This window comes from Salvelinus sp. IW2-2015, linkage group LG8 (assembly GCF_002910315.2).
Source record: "Salvelinus sp. IW2-2015 linkage group LG8, ASM291031v2, whole genome shotgun sequence".
Classification (NCBI taxonomy): Eukaryota; Metazoa; Chordata; class Actinopteri; order Salmoniformes; family Salmonidae; genus Salvelinus; species Salvelinus sp. IW2-2015.
In genome coordinates, this window is record NC_036848.1 from 50,815,229 (window position 1) to 50,833,457 (window position 18,229).

General features: G+C 39.2%; 1 protein-coding gene across 4 annotated transcripts in view; it reads left to right on the plus strand.

The window, feature by feature from the left end:
• Window positions 1–17,327, plus strand: part of LOC111968088 (KH domain-containing, RNA-binding, signal transduction-associated protein 2) — a 115,155-nt gene extending 97,828 nt beyond the window's left edge. Inside the window, exons 6-11 of one of the 4 annotated variants that reach the window (XR_011480358.1) lie at window positions 2,740–2,822; window positions 4,250–4,308; window positions 6,485–6,568; window positions 8,495–8,538; window positions 14,620–14,720; window positions 17,240–17,327. Coding sequence is in view for 2 of the 4 variants with exons in the window: in XM_023993624.3 (XP_023849392.1) it covers window positions 2,740–2,822; window positions 4,250–4,308; window positions 6,485–6,568; window positions 8,495–8,535 (267 nt within the window). In the remaining 2 variants the exon portion in view is untranslated. Of the gene's footprint in view, window positions 1–2,739; window positions 2,823–4,249; window positions 4,309–6,484; window positions 7,526–8,494; window positions 8,539–14,619; window positions 15,247–17,239 lie in introns of those variants that run through there. The other 3 variants (XR_011480357.1, XM_023993624.3, XM_023993625.3) reach the window with 3 other exon arrangements.
• Window positions 17,328–18,229: the final 902 nt, after the last annotated feature.

Consider the following 18,229-nt stretch of genomic DNA (forward strand, 5'->3'; position numbering starts at 1 on the left):
GTTATTGTCCTGCTGAAAGGTGAATTCATCTCCAAGTGTATGTTGGAAAGCAGACTGAACCAGGTTTTCATCTAGGAATTTGCCTATGCTTAGCTCCATTACGTTTATTTTTTATCCTGAATAACTCCCCACTCTTCAGCGATTACAAGCATACCCATAACATGATGCAGCCACCACTATGCTTGAAAATATGGAGAGTGGTACTCAGTAATGTGTTATTGGATTTTCCCCAAATGTAACACTTTGTATTCAGGACAAAAAGTGAATTGCTTTGCTATTATATTTTTGCAGTATTACTTTAGTGCCTTGTTGCAAACAGAATGCATGTTTTGGAATATTTTTATTCTGTACAGGCTTCTTTTCTTTTCATTCTGACAATTATGTTAGTATTGTGGAGTAACTACAATGTTGTTGATCCATCCTCAATTTTCTCCTATCACAGCCATTAAACTCTGTAACTGTTTTAAAGTCACCATTGGCATCATGATGAAATCCCTGAGTGGTTTCCTTCCGATCCGGCAACTGAGTTAGGAAGGACACCTGTATCTTTGTAGTGACTGGCTGGCTGTATTGATACATCATCCAAAGTGTAATGCATAACTTCACCATGCTCAAAAAATACAGATGGCAGTGACAGCAGAGTGGATTAAACAGCAGTTTATGCTCAAAGGGATGTTCAGTCTCTGCTTTTTTCTTTTTTACCCATCTACCAATAGGTGCCCTTCTTTGTGAGGCATTGGAATACCTCCCTGGTCAACCCTGTGGTTGAATCTGTGTTTGAAATTCACTTCTCGACTGAGGGACCTCATTGAAAAAGCATGTTAAAACCTATTATTGCACGAAGAGTGAGTTCATGCAATTTATTATGCAACTTGTTAAGCAAATATTTACTCCTGAACTTATTTAGGCTTGCCATAACAAAGGGATTGAATACTTATTGACTCAAGACATTTTCGCTTTTCATTTTTAATTTGTTTTTAAAGGAAATCGGAAAACATAATTCCACTTTGACATTATGGCGCATTGTGTGTAAGCCAGTGACACAAAAAAAAACGCAATTTAATCCATTTTAAATTCAGGCTGTAACACAACAAAATGTGGAAAAAGTCAAGGTGTGTGAACTTTCTGAATGCACTGTAGTTGGAGAGTATTGTTATTAATACATTTGGAGAAGATTATTGAAGAAGAGTATTGCAGGATTATAATTGCAGCAGCAAACCCTTGCTCTGATAGGTTATTACAACAGTCAGATGATGCTCATGACTTTCTATGATTCAACTTCGTACTGACAGTGACAAACATTTGCTGTGAATGAAAAGTGTTTATCATTATCAGTTGAATTTAAATACTTATATTTATAGTAGATCTATAACTACTGTAATAGATCCTCCAACTTCGATGAATATTGAAGCTATTAAATCGACCAAAAGGAAGAGAAAACAATTTTACTGTGATGGCAGACTATGTTTTGCGATGTCAGACTTTTCCAGTGTACAAGGATTAGAAGACCGGGGAGATTACAAAATGATGATGATTGACTTAAATTAGGCACTTTGAACACCAAGCAAAAAGCTTTAAATAAGCAAGATCCAGCGATTAGAATGGCTTCATCTTCAGAAATGTGACAGAGGAGATAGCAGAGCCAAAAATACACATGGCAGTGACAGCAGAGAGGATTAAACAGCAGCTTTGAAATGAGTAGCTCAGCCTGGAGCCTGGGTCTGCTACAACAGACGTGTCATAATATGAACACTGACTGACTGCAGCCAGGCTCATTAAAGGAAGAGATAATGTATGCCTATTTTACGGTCTTCCCCAGTGTCTAGGTAGACTTTACGGTATACATTATCATATATATATTAGACCTAAAATAAGAGGACTGTTGCTGAAACAATAGCTCTCTGGGAATTGTGTGTGTTTTAGACAGTGGAGTCTGAAGAAAGTGTTTCACAATCATGACTCAAGGATGACAAGTGTTTCAACAACTCCGGAAACAGAAAACTGAGAATAGACTGTGTTGTAGTATGGACTTTAACTAAATAGTAATGAAGGAAATGGCAGTAAATTCCTCCTTGTATGAATTTTCCAAGCTGTCATCAAGGCAAAGGGTGGCTTCTTTGAAGAATCTCAAATATAAAATATATTTTGATTTGTTTAACACTTTTTGGGTTACTACATGACTATGGAAATATGTGTTATTTCATAATTTCATGGCTACACTATTATTCTACAATGTAGAAAACAGTAAAGAAAAAAGAAAAACCCTTGAATGAGTACAGTAGGTGTGTCCAAACGTTTGACTGTTACGATATATATATTTATTTATGTATTGTTATTTTTACTTCGGTATTACTGTGTACTTCATTGAGCGGCAGGTCTATAGAGAAGTTCCTTTATTTTCTGTGTTGATCATTACAATAGTCACTGATCAATAGTAAAGGTTGTATTTGTGTTGGATCACGGTCAGAGGAGAACATTGTCTGGTACACCCTGCTAGCAAGACAGCTTCCCTGCAAACCTTAATCAATAGTCTGTGTTAGACATGATTTAATGTTGTCACCCCTCCCATTCAGCGGCTCTATGTGTAACAGAGATCTTTTGCCAATGTAATTAAGCATTGATTTTTTTTTAAATATCCCAACCCTAAACAATTAGACTCCTGATAGGTTTGAAAAAAGCTGCTTGTACATAGTCAGAGTTTTCTTAGGTAACATGCTTTACTTTTTCTTTGACCCGCAGGGCTATGATGATGGATATGACGGTGAATATGATGACCAGAGTTATGATGCCTATGAGGAGAACTACAGCAATCAGTCAAAGAGGCGAGTTAGTGAACAGAAGGCATGCTTTGCTTACTTAAAGGCCCAGTGCAGTCAACATTCTGTTTCTCTTGTATTATATTGTATAACAACTGATGAAACTAACTCTATAAAAGTGTGAAGAAAAGGGATCAGTGTTATTTCCTGATAGTTGCTGTTTGAAAATGCAATCTACACAGGACCTTCTAATCAGCAGGTTTGTATGGGTGGGTGTTTTGGCTTTCTATGGTGACATCAAATCAAAATGTATTGGTCGTGTACATATATTTTGCAGATGTTATCGTAGGTGTGTGCTTGTGTTTTTCTAGCACCAACAGTGCAGTAATACCTAACAATACAAAACAATACACACAAATCCATGAGGTAAATTAGTTAATAGACCAATAACAAAGAGTTCCAAACCTCTGCCAATAACAGCTAGTTTTCAGTTTTCCCCTCCCATCTCAGACCACTCCTAGGCAGTCCTTGCAAAATTCTTGCTTGAAAATATTACTTTTTTTACAGTAAGGTATTAATTGTTACACAGAAATGATTTGATATTGATATAAAAACGGCAGATTTTTTCCTTTAAGCATTCCTCTTATTGCAAGGTCAAATTTATTTTGATTAAGTATGACACTCAGTTGAATACACATGCACATACTGGGTACACAGACCATTCTCATTCATTTAGAACATTGTCAATTTCTCAGTCTTTGTCTATCCACTTCCCCAACATATTGTTTTTTGTTCTTAGCTGGAGTATTTGCAATATTACTGTGAAACAACCTCTCCCCGAGGGCACTTTGTCTTATTCAGAAGGTTTTTGGTGAAGTTTGACAGTTTCAGATAAGCCCTTTTTAGCCCTTTTTAACTTATTGCATATTCATAGTGTTATACCTCTGTGTTTCCTTTATATTTTTTTTATATATCCATATACTGTACTTCACACATCGCTTCAAGTTAAATCTACAGCGCAACTCATTCATGGGGATTAAAGAATGAACACTATGTACAGTCTGTTTAATCAGAGGATATCTTTTCTTTTCTTTTTGAACTTTCGATTCCATCTGTAAATATTGGACTAACATAACCAGTATTTTTGATCAGCCCTATAGTATCAGCGCCCCATGTTTCCCTCTTCTAAATAACCGTACCATTTTTAATAGACAGCCAATCAGGATGGCAGTTAATCCAAAACGATTTTAGAATACAGTATCTTGAGGTGGCATCGCTGCACGGTTTACTGTGAGGCTGCCATAAGAGGGTGGTGTAGTTGGTTGTGGTGTTATAATGACGACTCATCCTCTCTGAGACGTTCTCAACAAAATATAAACTCTACTGCATTAGTGACAGGCCCATTGCCCTTCGTAAAGAGCTTGACTAATGGAAGTTATTATCCTCCTCTTTATCTCAACATTGTTTTTGAATGATGTTTTTATCTATTTTAGCATTTCTGAATATTACGAATATGGCCATGGAACCAATGACGAAGCCTACAACAATTACGGTAAAAGCATAACGCATTTTACTTATTTTATTCATACTGTTCTAATGCCCTGAAATGATTGACACAAACCGACTCAATATCCCTGTGTTATTCCCAAAGCTTGAATATTGATGAGCTCTTTAAAACCAAGGCTATCATAGCCTCAATCCACCGCCATTATAAAACCTCTATAGCTTCTCCTTTCCTTAAAGAGGCAGTGCAGTCAAACTTGATTTTCACGTCGAAATAACACTCTGAAATTATGATAATGCTATTTTAGTGTAAAAAAAATGGCTAGAATTTTAGTGTGTTCAGAGATTTTTGCCCACAGCATGACATCACAATCTGATCTGATTATTCTGACCAATGACTGGTCATCCTCATCTGTATATGTATCCTCCTACTTTTAAGGGGTAAGCGAGTAGGCTCTAGAATCTAGACGGTCCTATCCGCCAATCAGGGCTGTGTATGTACATACTGTATATTTAAATGTGTATCAACGCACACACACAACTGAGCATTTTCAATGGTAAAAGAAGGAAAATAAATGATAAAAATATGTTATTTTCATGAAATAAACACACACAGTGATTTATTACAAGTACAGTGAAGATTTCAAAATACAATTAAAAAGACTGCATGTGGGCTTTAAATTGGACTACCTGCCAGGCTTTGATGAAACACAGTCATGGCTCTGAGCCCTCACTAGAGAGTACTGGCAGCTCCTCCATCACTATCCATAGAGGAGATAATGTTTCACAGATGAGAGTTAAAGAAAGATGCCCCATAGTTTTGGCCTAGGCCTGGTCATTCAGGTCCAAGGACCAGCTTTTGTATGTATTGCCCATTGTACCTTTTGGCTAGCTAGCTAGCTACAGGCCAGGGTTTGATTGGAGATGAAGCACACCACAACGTGTGTCAGTGATTGCCCAGAGGCCTGACTGATGCCTATTGAAAAGATGGAGGTGGACGTTCCGACCAGCGTTCTGCTTTTTTAACATGTGCCCTCAATGTGGATTAGATTGGATACCGGACCAGGGATGCTGCTTCTCTTGGCTCTAAGCCCTCTGCTCTCCACTGAAGCTGGTTCTCTGAGCCCTCTGCTCTCCACTGAAACTGGTTTCCACAGTGGGTCTGCTACAGAATGGTCCTTCATTATCATCACCATGAATTGTGCGCCAGGGTGCTGAAGTGTGGACGCAACAAAAACCAAAAGGGCAATGATTTGATTTTCTGCTCCATCAATACTTTGTGCCATGTAACCAGCACTCTGCACAGCGAAGGACTGTGCTCTTTATATCATTCTAAAAAAGGAGCTACATCCTGAATGAGCCAGAGCTCAGTTTTCAGCCGACAGAGGACAGAACGCTCATGTCATTAATTTACTGTGCTGAGAGCAGTAGCCCCAGTGGTAATGGCAGCAGAAAACAAGGACCTGAGAATGCTCCCATGGACATGCATGCCCTTGTTTAGAACGATTAACGCCCGAGATATGACAAGGATTTTCTATGGTTTGAGTAGCCTGTATTAGCGTAACCCATTTCCAGCTCCCCCAGCAGCTGTAGCCCGATCCCATGTGACAACAAGTTGCATGTTATTGCCTTAAACGTGTAATAGTCTCATGTGACGCAGTATTGCCCGTAGAAAAATGATGACTTGGTCTTATTACTTGGTATGACATGTGGATGAGGGCATACAGGAGTGTCTAGGGGCACACTGCTCTGTATTTTATGTTCTGCAAGCTTCATGGAGCCTTGATCCCCAGCACATGATGCATGATGACACCACAGCTGTTATGAAGACGCTAATTGATCATTAAAGGAGTATGACACTGCATACTCAACCATTCAAGTGGAAAGAACAGTGAGCACGAAGCGAAGCAAGTCTTTGGAGGGAATCATTGAGTTGGTCATTGACCAAGGCCAGTTTCTACAGGGAAAATGTCAAAGCTGCTTTATTACTTACCTACAGATACACTTTAGTAAACAAAAATATCGGTCACAATTAAACACGTAGCAGATACAGCCAGTAGTAAACAAAACATTGCTCAGACCGGTTGGATTGAACCCTTAGTTTGTTTTGACCTACTGTAGTTTGTCTTTAGTGTACCACATTTTTTTATAGTAGTTCCTTACTTTTACCTTGGTTTGGGTTCTTATCTTACTATATAATGTTGTCTGAACTCTACCTCTTGCAGAAGAGGAGTGGACTACAACCCGTCCGACACTCAAAGCCCCAACAGCAAGGCTCTCACGAGGGGGCTACAGAGAACATCCCTATGGTAGATATTGAAGGTGCTACACATCTGTGACCTCCAACATAAGACAACCTTACGATTGTTTTTTTTTGTTGTTTTTTTACATTCTCCTCCCTCAGGATTTGTCCACAAAGGAAGCACATAGCTACAGTAGATGACCCTTAACCTTTCACACAGTGTCTCTATGATTTTCTTGATAACATGGGCTCTTTTTTTAGAACAACGAGCAGAGAAAACAAAAGAGACACTTGTGTTTCAATAAGCTACATTGTAATGTTGTTCTTGGTTGTCCATAATTGTTTGTCCCTCAGAAAAGAAAAGCATGAAGTTGTCACAGAACTTGATGCTTCATGATACCCCTTAGTGAACTTTGATTTCATCAGGGTGACAATAGGATGCTACTATTGAGTGAAGTTAACCAAGTTTATAAATAATTTTTAAAATATTTGTTATGATGTTAGAATTTGATCTTGTAAAACTAATTTAAACTTTTTGTGTTGGGGTTGAAAGCAATCAGCTATGTTTGTAGCTTACTACAAGTGCTCTGTTCTGTGTTTAACTTGTATTTGTAAATAAAAACGTATATTAAAAAGACCATAAAGCACCATGTGTAAGCTTCTCTAAATAGGTGGCCATAAATTGGTAAATTTGTTTTTCCATAATTTGTTAATAAAGCTGAAACTTTTGGGTAAAAACAGAAACATTTGAAGTACTTGTTTCTAGCACTAAATGCCTGCTTGGTTTCAGGTCATTGCTAAAATGTTGTTTTTTTTAATACAGAAAGTCCACAAAAAATGACATTTCGAGACTTTCCCAGACTTGTCTTTCGTAATTTCTGTGCAACAGTATAGATAACATGCATTAACACGATAAAGAATCTTTTGTTAAATAATTTCAAAGTAAGATATAAATTGTTCCTTGAATCTTGGTTAGTCATATTAAATGTATAATGTTTAGACTAATAAATGGATTTTTAACCTATTTTCTAAGTTTGACCTTATTAAACACAAATTCTGATTGACTTGTTTGCACTAGCATGTCTCTGAGAATGATATGGCGATAAAAGAGGTAAGAAAGTCCCCCTATACTACCATAATATTGTCTAAATGCCTTCAACCTTTTCAACTTGGCTCATATACAGTACTCGACATACAGTATGTGAATATTGTAGATATTCACACTCGTATGCCATCACTGAGTGAATGAATGGGATGGACTCAGATTGCTGTGTCTTTTATCAGCAATCCATCAGTGTCTCTGCTATCTCTCTCTTTTCCATTTTTCTTATTCAACCTTAGAAAGCTGCATTTGTACTGTAATTTCCAGTGCTTTTAAATATCACCTCTGCTGAAGGCCGTTTAGAGATCTGAATTCTGAAGGCTTATTAAGCGAGTAGATCGTGGGACTCAAAGGATGACTTAACCTTAAGCAGGTAACCCTAATAATAACTATAATGTTGCGTTTGCCAATTATAAATGAATATAAAAGTTACTTACACTTAAAAAAGTAAACCTGTCTCTCCTAACCCCCAAATAAGAGCATAGACACTCTAAAACCACTAATTCATGTTAACTAGAGACTTCAAAAATGACTGATCAAAATGAAGAAAATAGCACAACAATCCAATAAAGACACTAAAACTAATATTAATGTCTTAACAGCTAAACTTGAGCCATATAACCAGAAAACAAAACAATGCAATAGTTCTTCTGAAATCAAATTGTCATATTCCTATGGCTTTTGTCCTACCCTGAATTGGTTTACTTTTTTGACAGTAACATACTGTAGGCTTTACATCCTGTGTACAGTCCACAATGTTGCATTGCATGCAAACAGGAAGTAGTTCAAATAATTGGTATTTTCCATAGTCTGACACATTTGTATTTCATCATGTTTGATAATGTATGAAATGATTTGTCCAATCTTAATCACATTGTTTTCCCCCTACAGGTGTAACATATTGTGTGAACTGTTCAATAAGGGGAGTGTGAGAGGTAAGTTGAACCTCTTAAGACTAAAGTGCCCCATTTTTTTGTGCACTAGATTTACTGGTAATTACTGATTAGATGCTTACATTACTTATTTTATTAATTTCCCACTGTTTTGTAACTCAGAATACATGGTCCTTAGAAAAACAGCTCACCAGATCGACTCGTTTAAGACACAGACATCCCCAGATTTCCTCTCGAGAAGGCAAATGGAAATATATCACTTTTATAGCTGTACGATAAAGAATAAAATTAAATAATAATTTGAAGAAGTAATTTTGTATGGAAGCCTGATTTAGACACAAAGCACAGTAGAGCCAAGATAAAGCATCCATTTCACAGCACATCTCCCATTGTCGAGAGGATTTAAATGGCCAAAATGTTTAGATGTTCACAAATTTCCCACATTTGGACATTCACTCATGTCATGATATTTTGAGTAAAGTAATAAAGGTGAAATATTTTGGTTAGATGTTCCTAAAACTATAATATGTCTATATATAGTTTCAAAGTATGACAAGGCTGATTCATTCACATGTCATGAATTCACTATGATATCATAATATTTCTATATGGTTTGTTTTACTTGTATTGTGTACTAGAGCATCTACATTGAAAAGTTTTTTTTCTCAGACATAAATAAACAATTCCAGGTGAAAGCCAAAGGTCGTAGCTTTCTAGGGAGGGGAAACACTACTACATTATTCAAATATTGCCTTCTTGCTAGATTGATGAATACAGCCGTTAATTCATTTTCTAAACTATCGTTATAAGGGAAGATATATAAAGTACATTGTATTCTGGCGTCCAGTAGTTGCATGAGTAGGCAATTTGCCATGATAAAGAGCTTTGAAGTTGTTTGGCAAGCATCCTATTTCAGTCCCCACTTCGCCCAAGGGAAGGGAATAGTTGTCTCTAGAATAAGCATGTTAGTTAGACAGAGAGCAAGCCTGAGAGACCTGCAACTTCTGTGTTGCTGCTCCGATTTCTTAAAAGGATTAATTTTACCATGATATTGAGTTCTGGGCAGTGCTACTTCAACACAACAAAAGGAGAAAGCAATTAATATGTACATTTCCAATAGTGCAAAGTAAACAGCGCTGAATACTAACGCTAGCTTGTTGTTCCTTGGAAGGGGACTGGTCCATCTGTCTATTATGTGATGGGGAAGCAGATTGTGACCCTGTTTGTTGTTCTGTGCACAATGCTTTGCAGGAATTTTCATCTTAATGCATTTGCTCACTGCATTGTGTACCTTTGGAAATATAGCAAAATACACACATTCAAAACATGACATTGTACATTAACATAAACTAATAGACACACATTCAGAATATGAAAAGTTACATTAACATAACAAAATAAAAATTACACCTACCATAAACATTACCATAGTAATGACACCTCAATGACAATGTTCATTTTTAGCTACAACATTTTACAATTTGAATAAAACAAGATAGGTTGCTGTAATGATGCTTAGCAAACACAGGAATAGCTTGCTGTTGGACATTTGCAGTTTCTATTGCTAAGTACCATAGCATTCCCTTGACAAAAACCCTCAAATGGAGAAAATGTTTTTCCTTTCTTTTAAATGATAGACTTGGTTTAAAAATCAAGCAAGTAGAAGAACTGCATGTTTGAGTAACACAATACAATGAATCATATACTAAACAGAAATGCATAGCAGCAGATACATGCTCGAAGGTAAAGTCTGTGCTGAAGGATGCAGTCTTGTTGGATAGAATGTACAGATTAATTGCACACGAATGCCAGTCTTTGGGGAGTATCTCTGCTCTAATGGAACTGTGCCCTTCTACTGCAATGCTGAGAACGTCTGGGTAATTAACAGTTCAATAAAAAAGGATGCATCCTTCTTCGCTATTTTAGCAAGGCAAATCTAATGGTAAAGTAAAATAGTAATATCTAGTTAGACCAGGGGTTTTCAAACTGGGGTCCGCAGACCCCTAGAGGTACTGCAGGGGGTCCACAAATGTTTATATTTTTAGCAAAAATATTTGTTGGGATTTTTTTATGTGAAAAAGTATTATTTCATGAATATCCCTAGCTGCATCAGAATGCCATCGTGGATACCATGTTTATGTCTCTGCGTCCTCCAGTATGAAGGAAGTTATTTAGTTTCACGAGCATAGAATTGCAGGAAATTATCTTTAAAACTGCAAAATGTTCTCTGTTCCATGTCAAACTGTAGAATTGCTGGAAATTAGCTTCAAAACTGCAAAATGTTCTCTACACCGCCAAGATACATTTTGAGCTACTGTAATAAACTATTTCGTTCATACTTCCTCTTCCAACTAACTGTCTACCAAATATCTTCATTTTAAAATGTTGTTTACTTCTACTTGCCATTATCATTCACCTTATGATAATATTGTTTTTTCCTAACATAATGATTGGGGATCCCTGGGTCTCCGGTTTGTCTGGGCGGGGTTCCTGGTCAAGAAAGGTTTGAAAATCCCTTAGTTTGAGAACACTGAACTAAGCATAGTAATTGTGGAAGATTTTTTTAGGTAACTTTTTTTATGGTAGCCTAACTGGTTGCCTATTTTAAAACAGGGTCCCATCGGTAATTAGTCTGGTAAATACGAGGCTACCCTCAATCTAGATTAGACCACAAACATAAACAATAGAGATGTAGGCATCTCTACCCTTAAAGAGCTGGGATAGAGTTATTCTCTGCCCTAAAACCATTGCATTAATATGCAGCTAAACTGCTCTCTGTTCACCATTCATTTCCTCATGATTGGCATCACTATCATCAAATCTCCCTTAAACAAAGAGATAAAAAAACAGAATGGTGTTTATCTATGTGAACGCAAGGTAATTATTGAGATTGACATTCCATCCGAATTAATTCCATGCTGTTAACCTCTACTTTTTTTCGGGGGGTTTCACGGTATTGAGGGACAGCTGGCTTGGCTTAAATCCCCTGCAGTTTAGAGCATGCCAGTGGATTTATTAACATCTGGTGACTCACATAATACACCCATAACACTTCCCATACCTTTCTGGAGTAGGATCCCATTATATGTCTTACCTGAGGTCATACAAGGAACATGACGTATAAATGTGTTAATCTTAAATGCCTTAAGGGCTGAGCTGGGATCTTTTTTACAATGTACAGGTAACTGACAAAAGAAAGGAAACACCTTTACATAAAGTGTCTTAATAAGGTGTTGAGCCACCATGCGCCAGAACAGCTTCAATGCACATTGGCATAGGTTCTACAAGTGTCTGGAACTCTATTGAAGGGACTCAACACCATTCTTCCATGAGAAATTCCATCATTTGGTGTTTTGTTGATGGTGGTGGAAAACCCTGTCTCAGGTGTTGCTCCAGAATCTCCCATAAGTGTTCAATTGGGTTGAGATCTGGTGACTGAGACGGCCATGGAATATAGTTTACATCGTTTTCATGCTCATCAAACCATTCAGTGACCACTCGTGCCCTGTGGATGGGGGCATCGTCATCCTATTGGGGCATAGCCATGATAGCCAAAATAATGGCCTGCCCAGTAGTTTTATTCATGACCCTAAACATGATGGGATGTTAATTGCTTTATTAACTCATGAACCATACCTTTGTGGAAGCACCTGCTTTCCATATACTTTGGCCTAGATCCAATCAGCTCAGGCATTAACCCGCTATAGCCGACACCCACATAGCTGGTGTTTTGGCAGTGTCGGAGGTGTAACTGCGTTAGAAATGTCAAATCGGTGAGCTGCTGCTCGTGTGGTCATTGTCACGAAGCCACACCCATCCCACTCGCGTTAGAAATTCAGAATGAGAAAGTGTAGGCTATATAGAAATAATGACACTCAAATGTAAAATCATTCAACGAAATAATGAGGATTTCTATCAGCCTAATTGAGGTGTAGATTAGGCTAGCCTACAGCTCAGTGTTCAAACTTGTAAAAAAGGCTGTATTAGATTTCTTTTAATTAGACTCTGTGCAGCCAATGGCAATGTCTGCTTTAGGTATAATACTGGGTGCCGCTTGTGGATTTGACTGCTTTTATGCAGTTCCACCTCCGATACCACCAAAACAACCGCTATGCGGGTGTCGGCTAGTGCAGATCTGACAGAATCTATCCCTTTGTATCCTCATTTACTGAGGTGTTAGTGTTTCCGTTATTTTGGCCATTACCTGTAGATATAACGAGATGCAGTGATAGTGGCCACTGGCCAGCTCAGATGCTTCCTGTCATTTATGTCTTTCTGAAGCAGCGGTGGCGTAGTGGGCAGACTGATCTTGATAAGGACTAGCCACTAAATAGATTTTTCATTAATTTCTGAATTAGATATTAGATAAACCTCCTGCAAACTATTCTCTATGTATTGATTGCAAAAGTACTGTACTTGCCATTCATTTAATACCAAACCTCATCTGCAGAGCTGATTATTACCATCTATCTGGTTTAAATGCGTATTACTGCAGGTGCGAAGGATCATGAATAATTTACTCTTGCGTAGACTTTGTTAAAGTATGTTGCAGTAGCTTCGGGCATGTGCTTGATGTAGAGGGCAAGGCAACGTAGCGCACTTGTGTCTTTATAGAGCATTACCTATAAAGTGATTAGATTACCTTAAATCCTTGTACATCAGTTCTCATTATTATGGAATAAATGAAATGCAATAAAATGCATTTTACCATTTTGCTTAGTTAACCCTTGGTCTCTAGTCTTGCTATTTATTATCACAAATGGATGTTCATTGAAATGTCAGTCCATTTTAACAAAATATTTAATAGACAAGAGACTCTACTAATGACGACATTTAACCCTGAGTTGGGCTGAATACAACGTCTACGCTCCCTGTAAGCTGGGAGTGGATTGAGCCAAGAGAGGGATAGGACATATATTTTTGACCAGATAGGTTTGACATACAGTACTATACACAGGGCTTTGGGTCTGCTAAATAAAACTGACAGTCTGCTCTAATCAGGGTCACACAGGTGGAAACATTTTCATCTTGCAGTCACGCTTCTAGTAAAGCCTTGTCACAGCCACACTTCGAAAACCATTTCCTGAGCATCTAATTTGTCTTCTCTGTCGAGTGCCATGTTAGTCAATGAAGTAGCTACACACAGAACTGGATTACTAAAACCTTGAGGATAATTGCCTTTTTTTTGGCCAAGATAACACAGTTGTGTGAAAACATGGCTCAGAAAACACGCTCTCTTAATTTAAACAGTCCATAAAGAAACACTAAACTGTGCTATAAATGTCTTAATGTATCTGGGCTATAAGTTAAGATCCTTTATTATTTTCAGTATGATGCCAAATTCATAAAAGACAGTTGTGATTAATCTCAGGTTCCAGTAAAAAAAAAATGCAAGAGATCAAAACGTTGTTTATAGAAAATATCACACCTCATCGAGTGTTAAAAGGATTCTAGTTGAACAGCACGGTTCCAGAGAAGTGTCTTACTGATCCTGTAATTGAATTCATGAGTGTTTTAACACGGCAGGATAAAAACAGCCCAATCAGCTGATGAGGAGCTGCAGCAGCTCCCAAGGAAGAGGAGGCTGCCACTGTCATCCATAAATTATGCCTTTGGTTGACTACATTCATAAGTCAATTAATGTTAGTTCAAGGGATTCGGGGAAATGCTCATTTGCTCATGCACCATAAGGGAATTCACCATTGCACATTTGCTCATTCACCATTGCACATTTGCTCATTCACCATAAGGGAATTCACCATTGCACATTTGTTCATTCACCATAAGGGAATTCACCATTGCACATTTGCTCATTCACCATAAGGGAATTCACCATTGCACATTTGCTCATTCACCATAAGGGAATTCACCATCGCACATTTGCTCATTCACCATGAGGGAATTCACCATTGCTCATTTGCTCATTCACCACAAGGGGATACATTAACACTATTCTGAAGTAGCACTTGAAGTAGTAGATCTCAGATCGCTGCATTTACAATAGCCTTGAGCACTTTGTCTCCCACATTTCCTTAGGTATGTCCCTTCTTCCTCTCTCTATTTCCTTTAATATTTCCATACCATTTACACATCTGTTTCCTTTCCTGTTCTCAAAACTCTCAGTATGGAACACACAGTAAACTCTTCCCTGGGGACCGCAGAGTGCCTCCGCCTATCTGAAGTGCTGGGCACAACCAGAAATTAGCCTTGTGCAAATGAGCATGGTAAGTATCTGGAAGCTTTCGTGCACGCCTGCTGTAAAATTAATACATTTTGTCCTCAATACCTGTTACAAAGAAACCTTTCAACAAACTATAGGGGTTGGGTTGCCAAAGAATGGGCACAGCCTTTTGTTAATGAACCCTATCAGCCATTCGGAGAGAAAGCCAGTGCTTCTAGCTTTCTGCTCTGAACCATAACTTATATTTGTGCTGCAATCCAAAACCCGAAAAGTATGTGGGCTACAAAATATCTTTATAACACAAATAAAAGGCTGTATATGTCACAGCAGTTGTGTCTCCCAGCAATTAGGGGTTGAATAGGTACATATAAGAGTGGAAAACATAACCTACATACAAGCAAATGCATATTCAGGTTTCAGTAAAAGGCTACTGATTCATCTGTTGTGAGTTCTTTGTTGATTTTGAAAAGCTTTTGAAACCGTTACATTTAGCCTGTAGAGAGGGATTTACTTCCTATCTTTTCACACTCTTGTAACATCAAACGATTTGCTGAAGGACAACTGCTGAAGGACAATTGGGCCACTTTGAAAGGCTTTTGAATAACTCCCTAAATAATTTTTTTTTTTCATGATGAATTGTGTTTGTATGTGTGMGGGGGGGGGGGGGGGGCATTTGTAGATTGTAATCAAACAAACATTTAGTTTAATTCTTTCATCATACCCTCTGTCTGCAATTTTATCTTGATCAATTTGTCTTGATCAATTTGTCTTGTCAATTTTGGTGTATAAAATGGGTATATCATGAATACCAAGTCTGGTCCACAGGCAACAAGACATGCTTGCCTAATGTTATGTTCTGTGACAGCAAAGCTTGAAATTGTCTTTGTGAACAGCTGGCCTCCTCTTTGCCCTTGACTTTGAAAGCCATCTTCTCCCTGAGCCTGAGCCACTTGGCTCTCAGCAGGTGCAGCCTGTTAGGAGTGCCCCAGACCAGATTTGCATGGGGGCTGTTTATTTGCCGTTATGACTAAGGAGTGATTTGTGTTGCTGGGCTGAAAGACGTCTGCCAGTGCCATTCGTGTAGCCTTTGCCAAAAGCCACTCTCAGATCCATTTTCATAACAAGCGTGTTGCCAGCTTGACACAAGCCAAGGGCTCAAATCCCCCAGCCTGCTATGAATGTTGGTGTACATTTCTTAAAGTGTGTGCCATTGTTCAGAGTCGTCTCACATACAGATTACCAATGAGTCATTACCAGAGCTGGATTCCCAAAGACAATAGCATTAGTCATTGTTCGGTTAAATGTGATGTATGCAATTGTCAGAGGCCGAGGTGCTTCAAGGCTTCTCAGATCACAATTGATTTTGTGTAGAAAATTATTGAATGCGCCTATAAATTGACCAATGTTGAATAATTGTACCGTGGTGCAATGCAATGAGTCACCAGGTCAGATATGGCATGTTAATTCCTTTAACGTCCCTCAAATGAATCTAATAATTATTGACTTTTCTGAGTGTGTGTAATGTTCAAATGGATCATTATCCCCCATTGGTAGTGGAAAGGAGTTAACAGCACAGGAGAGCAAAGGAGGAGTGTACTTTATGATTGAGGAGGAATTCTATTAATCCAAGCTGACAGAATCAAAACATTTGACAGTGATATACAATGACACCATCTGTTTGTAGCGCATTGGCACTGGCTTATTTTCCCCACACAAACACAAACATGACATAATGCACTTGGCTTGGCAGAGTCAACCTGGGGATTTGGGAAGGAATCAAAGACACTTGCAAGTCTTTCAGTCCAAGACTAACCATTGACAGTAAAATAAGTAAACCCATGTTATATTCTGCATGATTATGTTAAAATGCTGTACAGTATATACCATAGTAACACTGCAGTTAACCCTTATTGTACTCAAATGCGCATATGAATGTTCTCCACCATTTTGGCATGCAGAGAGAGATTATTTGGAGCAGATGTAGGGGGTATTACCAGGGAAGGATTCACTCACACAAGTTAATAAGCAACACCAGTTGAGTTTTCAGCTGAGCGCATTACCCAGGCCATGCATGAAATGGTTTCATTTTCCATCACTGTTTGTTTTCCCTGATCATTTCCATGATAGAGAAAGAAAACGGAATTACTGTTGTTGAACCTATTGAGGTGTACAGCTCCCCAGTCCTGCCAGTTCACAAATGAGCTTGGCATCTGGGTCGATTGCATGGCAAGGATGGTGTCTGCATAGGCTCAGCACGCAAGGAAGTGTCTCATGCCAACCACTGCCAGTGACTGACTGTGTCACGCCTGCTCCCGCTCCCCTTTTCTGGCGCTCGAGGGCCATCATTACACACACCTGTCACCTCTGTTACACACATCAGCGCTTCATTGGACTCACCTGGACTCCATCACTTATTGATTGCCTCCCCTATATCTGTCTATTCCTCAGTTTCATCCCCGTGTCAGCATTAATGTAGTTTTTGTTCCCCCTGTCCCCCTTGTTGTGTTTCATGTTGGTTATTTATTGAATATTCACTCCCTGTATTTGCTTCTCGTCTCCCAGCATCTGTCCTCACAGAATGCTGACACCACAACATCAGGGAGATTTTTGTTGGTGACGTCGAGTGCCACTCCCGGGGGTGCCTGTTGGTGACGTCGAGTGCCACTCCCGGGGGTGCCTGTTGGTGACGTCGAGTGCCAAGGAACCGGGGGTGCCTCAGCTGACTCGTCAGGCTTCCATGCCTTAGCTGGCTCGAGAGGTTTTCTTGCCTCGGTTGGCTCGGCAGGCTCCCATCCCACGTCATTCCTCAGCCGTCTCGTCGAGCTCCCACGCCTCAGCCGGCTGGTTGGGCTCCCATGCCTCGGCTGTCCCGGCAGGCTCGCCCAGGTGGGATGCCGGGTGGCGCCCCTAGAGTACTGTCACGCCTGCTCCCGCTCCCCCTCTCTGGCGCTCGATGGCGCCAGGCGGCCCATCATTACCCACACCTGTCATCATCGTTACACACATCAGCGCTTCATTGGACTCACCTGGACTCCATCACTTATTGATTGCCTCCCCTATATCTGTCTATTCCTCAGTTTCATCCCCGTGTCAGCACTAATGTCGTTTTTGTTTCCCCTGTCCAGACGCTCCTTGTTTTGTTTCATGTCGGTTATTTACTAAATATTCACTCCCTGTACTTGCTTGTCGTCTCCCAGTATCTGTCCTCACAGACTGGCTGACTGGCATGGGGAGGCGAGGGGGAGAAGATAACGGGTGTCTAGACCAGACAGCAGTCAGTGAGCCTTTGCTCATCACCACAACTGTCTTATTTATTCAGGAACATCCACAAACTTACAGCACTCACTAGTTGCAGTTTCAAATTGATTGCAGTTTCAAATTCAAATTGCAAAGAATAGCCACAAAGCCATGTTTTCTAACTTACCCAAAGACTACAATAACACCATCAAGAAGATTGTCAAGCTGTGTCTCTTGCCTGTTTTTCAGATGTGCAAATGGTTCTGTGGATGTGTAGCATGTTCCCTGTCCATGTCAACTTGGCCAGGTGAATGC